Source organism: Merops nubicus, unplaced genomic scaffold, assembly GCF_000691845.1.
Source record: "Merops nubicus isolate BGI_N331 unplaced genomic scaffold, ASM69184v1 scaffold5658, whole genome shotgun sequence".
Classification (NCBI taxonomy): domain Eukaryota; kingdom Metazoa; phylum Chordata; class Aves; order Coraciiformes; family Meropidae; genus Merops; species Merops nubicus.
Window position 1 is genome coordinate 27,091 of NW_008625010.1, and position 6,000 is coordinate 33,090.

General features: G+C 52.5%; 1 protein-coding gene across 1 annotated transcript in view; it reads right to left on the reverse strand.

The window, feature by feature from the left end:
- Nucleotides 1-6,000, reverse strand: part of PAPPA (pregnancy-associated plasma protein A, pappalysin 1) — a gene marked incomplete at its 5' end in the record, with an annotated part of 71,698 nt that overhangs the window by 21,699 nt on the left and 43,999 nt on the right. The window contains 2 exons of the mRNA XM_008945526.1: nt 909-1,018; nt 3,679-3,826. Coding sequence (XP_008943774.1) covers nt 909-1,018; nt 3,679-3,826 — 258 coding nt within the window. The remainder of the gene's footprint in view (nt 1-908; nt 1,019-3,678; nt 3,827-6,000) is intronic.

The window sequence follows — 6,000 nt, forward strand, 5'->3', positions numbered from 1 at the left end:
CTGCATGCTGGTGACACACAGTGTGGCAGCATCTTCTGACATGCACTTGAGGATGTCCAGATACACCTGCAACATTGCCATGTCTCACACGTTTCTAGGCAGGAGGGCGTGTTGGTGCAGCCCTTTACACACTGAGGGAGGTCAGAAAGAGGGAGGTGAATGTCTCTTACTGGTATCCAAGCGTGGGCATGAAACCCAGCAGGCATTTGCTGGAAGCAGCACGTGTGTGCAGGGGTGAGAGTGTGTGCAAGGAGCTGTGTGTGTCCCCAGCAGGGCAGAGCGATGCCAGCGTGCGATGGAGGACACACAGGACAAATGTTGGGAGCAGTTGATGCTGCCTGAGTGTCTGCAGCAGGCAGGAGGAAGAAGTGGTGACCTCTGGAAGGGGCTGTGCTGAGCAGGCATCTCTTGCATGCGGGTGAAGGGGTGGGAGGAGGACTCAGCCAGCTCTGCTCGTTTGGGAAATGAAGTACCCTCTGTCTCAGCTCGTCATTCAAAAGCAGTGCAGAAAAATCCATCTCTGCTACTCAAAGAAGGCAAAATACTGAACAGGAGGAAGGAAATCAAACCTGGCCAGTCTCTCACTGTCCATCACACCTTCCTGGGTCACCTTCCTGGGACCTAATGGTCCCAGGTCAGACCCACTGCAGGCGCTGGGTGGACCTGAGCACACTGATCTGGGGCCTCTGCCTTGAGCTGACTTTCACGGAAATCACAGAGAGAAAGCAACTTGGAGAGAAAGCCACCACACTGCCAGAACGACGTGCAAAGAAACAACAAAAATGAGGAATTCTTTTCTAAATGGCAGAACTCCCCATGTGATCCCCTCCTCGAACGAAGCACGGGTTCTCTCACTGCACACAAACACACGACAGGGCTCAGAGTTGGTGAAATCATCAGGCACTGACCTTCACTCTTTGAGGGTTCATCCAGTGCTGGATGTCTTGTACAGTCTCGTTCACACGCAGGAGGATGGGCTCATGACTGTGGTCCTGACATGAGGTGGTACACTCTGTGCCTGCACAAAACATGGAGAGGAGAAAGCTAAAGGATAAAGCAAACAGCTTCTGACCCTTTCAGCATCCTCCCAGCTGAAGGACGGGATTACGGCTCATTTTTCTTAAATTGCAATTAGCAGTCAAGCATAACTATCACATATCTTCTAGCCACACATGAAATGCTGAGTACAACCCTGCCTCTCAGCAGGAGATCGGGGGGCTGGCAAATATTCCAGGGCCTTTTTGTATGATCTTTGTATCTAGGTATTTCTCTGGCTATTAACTCCAAGAAGGGGGTGAAGTTTCACGCTTTCAGATCATCAAGAAAACGTGAAGGTTTTTCCATTTCAACTGCTCTTTGAAGCTATGGGACTGATTAAGCAGAGGCTGTTGAACTCATCTCACCTATGACATGACAAACACCTACTGTTTGATCTGTCAGATTTACAGACCTTCAATAATAATCTTCCGGAGGGTGACCAAGCCTAATGATATTGCAGCCCTGCTATCACCTAAGTCCCACAGTCGATAAGAAGTACGCGGAGAGGTAATGATGGCTTTGTTCACACATAAACCTGCTTTTTCTCTGATGAACTGTCATGCCCAGTGGGAATCCTGTCCTTTCTTTATTAAAACACGCTGCGATACTCGGCAGCAATATCCCAGAGCCCTGTGGTGCCACAACCGTAAGCCCTAGTGGATTGGACCATTACCATTTCCCCCATGGAAAATCACTCCTGAATGGCACAGCTGCTGCAAACTGTCCTTAGGAGTTCTGCACTGCAGTCAGCGCTGGGGTGGGGGGGGAAAAGTCATCTCCCCCCTGGTTTGGAGAGCTGAACCTTTGGCTCGACACACACCTCAGCCTGGAAGGGCAGATTAGGTGTCTGAGGAATTACCGAAGGTGTGTGGGGTTCATAGTGACCACGACTGGATGCTATTATTTTCCCCACCTGCTTCTGCCTTCTCACGTGTTCCCACATGGAGGAGTCAGTGGGAGCAGAGCAGACCTGGGCTGTTGAGCCAGCACGACGGGGAGCTCTTGGGGTTTGTTCGGCTTTCCCAGCACACGCCAAAGGGGCTCCACAGACCTGCTGGATGAGGCCCATTAACACCAGCCCCAACGCAAGGGAGTAGCAGGAGAACACCTTCTCGGAAGGACATTGATCAGGCTGCCAAAAACGCAAAGAAGAGAAGAAAACCCCAATAACCTGATTCCAAAAGGTGGTGCTGGGCAAGCCTAACAAAGTGTGTGGTATGTCTCCATCTGCTGAGGATAAGAGCCAATGGCTGATGTGCCCTCACTGAGCTCTTCCTCCTTCTCCAGCAAGACCCACACTCTTGTGAAGGCTCTGGCCCATGAGTCCCTCACCTCCAGGAGACCTGTGTGGTCCCATCGCAGGACCAGGCCCACCAGACCTTGCATCTGGAACCAGCACCCGCCTTGGGTGGGCTGGGAGAGGACCGAGGACCGGCAGGCACCCACTGTGTGGGCAGCTGCAGACCCTCCTGCTTCCAACACCGGGATGCTCCCCTCTGAGCCAGGCATCCGGATTCCTCTCCTTGCAGCCACCCGAAGGAGTGGCCACCTCCCAGCAGCGTGGGAGGTCACCTGGTCTCAAGGGCAGAGCGCCTCGCCAGGAGCAGAGCCGCGGCAGCCCGCTCGCCCCTCGCTGCTCGCGCTGACGGGACGGGGCCGGTCGGAGTTGTTTTGATATATGATCTGTAACTGGCATGGTTACAGAGCAGTGATCTCACCCAGGTCGTGTTCTCCTCCCCGGGGAGGGAACCCAAGGAGGCTCGTGGTCCCACGCGCGCCTGCGATATAATGAGGGAGCTGCACAAGGAGGAAATTTCTTCAAGTTCAAAGGGACAGGAGGGGGCTGGCAGGGGATGGATGTGGGGCTGCAGGAAGGGGCCTCCTGGGTTGATGCAGGCTGCAGCCAGCACAGCTCCTATTGCAGGGAGACCTTGAAAACGGGGCTGAAAATACCCTGTAGTGGGTACAGCTCAGCGTGCAGTGACACAAAGCCAAGGTGAGCACGGGAACTCATCACCCCAGCAGAGTCACCAGGCACCCCGGAAGGAAGGGGGGACGTGTGCCCAGACAACAGCTCCCAAACTACTGTCACACCAGAGGGGATGCTCAGCTGCACTCACATTCTTTCTGGAGAGACCTGAATTATCCTGGTGCTGCACTTCCCTGGCAGCTTCCAGCCTTTTGGCCTTGAGGGGTGTGTGTGTGTGTGTGTGTGTGTGTGTGTGGCTGAAGGAGGGGGGCATTACAAAAGCGTATGAACAAGTGCAGGTCCAGCCTCTCCCTGTGCTGTGAGGATGAGGACAGGATGTGTCTCTGCTGTACTCTGGCGTGTTGGCTGCCCATTAAAACCAGCTGGCCAAGAAGGGACACGATGAAACTGGAAGCGCTGCAAGGAGCAGGCAATCAGAGCATGTTACATGATGCCCGGCCTCTCCAAGCTTCACGTTTCCTAAAAGCAGCTCCCTGACAAGCCTCCTGCAGCAGTCTCACTCAGGCAAACGGGTCTGCAGGAGAAGGTGACCTCAAGGACTGCAGGCTCCTTCCTTCCTCCCTCCCATGCCCATCCTCTTCCTCGCCTCCCGCCCTGCTGCCCCGCGGTGAGCTGCCCCCCGGGAGGCCCCAGGGCTGGTGGTCACACACCTATTCCGTAGCCGCCGGCACACTGCAGCTTCAGGTGGCTGTTGAGCTGGGCGGGCAGCGTGCACTGGCCCTGCATCTCCCTGCAGAGGTGAAAGGAGCCGCTCCAGGTGCCGTCCTTCCGGCAGTGAATCACGTTGCTCCCACGGCCCTGGCAACGACAGGAGGAGATAAGGAGGGTGGTTACCAAGAACCCAGCAAGGACAGCCTGAGAAGTGAGTTGTGGGCACAGCTGAGCTGGGAGCAAAGTTCTGCTGGAGTTGGGAGAGCCCTGGGTTGGGACTGCCAAATATCAGGGGGCAAGGAAGGGTTTGATTCCAATGAATAAAAGTAAGGAAAACTACACTGCACACAAACACACACATGCCTCTTCTGTGCCAGGCAACAGCTTCACCAGCCCTCTGCAAGGTCTCTACCTTAAACAGACCCATTGCAGTTGGGATAAAGGTGCATTCACCCCATTTGCCTCCTTTCTTGTGCTGGAGAGGTTTGCACTGAATGCAGACAACCTTTTCCCTCTTCCCATTTTCTAACTGGTTGCATCATCTTTGTTTTGAAACAGAAAGCTCCCCAATGGGCGTCTGGAGGAGGAGGGAAAGCAGGACACGAGCAGGGATGCTTAGCAGGGCAGAACGTGCTCTTTGGAGCTTGGCTGCCATGAGTGACAGCAAACGAAGAGGCTGAGACAGACACGCACAGAGGCAGGTGGAAAGGAGGAAAAAATCCTCTGGTGTGGGAAGGGGCAAGGAATAGAATGTGACATTTCTCTTATAGAAGAGATTCTCTGTATGATACCGAAGAGTGAATACCAAAGTCCGAGGGGAAATATTGTGCCCTTTAGAAACAACAAAGGAGTGCACAGGCAATCTTCTGTCAGATCTATCCTCGTGGCATTGGGGATTTCTGCACAAGCTGTTCTGCAGGATCTGCGAGCCCAACTGCCATGGGGTGATGTGGGACATTCAACAGGAGCATGTCTGGTGTGCCTGGGCTCCAAACCTCCTGCAGGGGCCTTGCTGGGTGGGAGAACCATGCAGGATCTCTGCTTCTCCTCACCCGTTTTCCATGGCAGGATTGTTGCCTGCAATCCACCCACTGTGCTCTGGGAGCTTATGCTGGATATCTTTGGGGATCCTTTAGGGTGCTGTCTATGCTGGGATCCCAGCAGGGCTGCTCAACTTTCTTTAGGAGCTCTTCCCCATGACCCACACCCATTGTTGTGCAGGGATCTGAACAAGCCCAGCGTGGAAGGTTGAGCAGCCTTCAGCGTTAGTCTTGTCCTTAATATCCTAATAGGCTTTTTTGCTCAGCTCTGTTGATGAGCACAATGTCTAGTGAGATGCAAAGTGATCTTATCTGCGTGGGACCTGCCTCCCCTTCCCTAGACATCTGGCCATTGCCGGAAGTAATAAGAAAATCATATGAAAGGATAATGGACCAGATGGACTCGGGGTGTGATCCAGCTTGGTGACTCTCACCTAAGGGCCAGTTTGGCAGAGAGTGATTCATTTAGATCTGACTGTTCGTGTGATTTGTGCACAATATTCAGAAATGGAAGACCCTTGCTCTGGGTGCCAGGGGAGGCACTGGCTTAAATGACCATTACGTTCCTGGTGATTAAGAGATGCCATATGTACAGCTGAGTAATGATCTTTCAGCGTGGTGACAAACTCAGGAAGAGATTGCTAAGTGATAATTGAGCACAATTTGCTGTTTTAGCAAGTGTGGTGCACTTCCATTGCAATTTGCATGCCAGGGTTCAAGCATGATTATTAAAGGTGAGCCACGAAACCTGATTTATGTTCCTGGAGCTGTTGAGCTTGAGGATATTATTGTAGAGTTTCTGCAACATACTCATGATCCCAGCATATCCATTGCTATAGTAACATACTGTCCATCATTCCCTGACCTGCAAAATCTCTTGTGAAAATCCCTGCTGGGTTTCTTGCCTGGATGCAACGTGCATTATCACCTTATATAGCTGAGAGAGACTTAGTGGGGTTTAATCCTTAAATAATTAACACCTCTCAAGTGGTTCTGGCTTGTGCCAGGAGTCCTCCCTCATTTTCTGTAGTCTATTTTCTGGGATATCTGGAAATACCTTTCTCTGCAAATCCTTCTCAAGATGTTATCTACTCCTTTACTCAAGGTGCTTTCGCAGCTGAACAGTCACTACACCCTTACAGTGAACAGAGACACAGCTCCCACTTCATTATTGCTCTACCCCTGACTCTACTGCTTGCTCCTCTTCACATCCAGCTCCTTTAAAAGCAAACACAAACCCCTGACACCAGTTATCACCACCCTGGTGACCCTGCTTTCCCT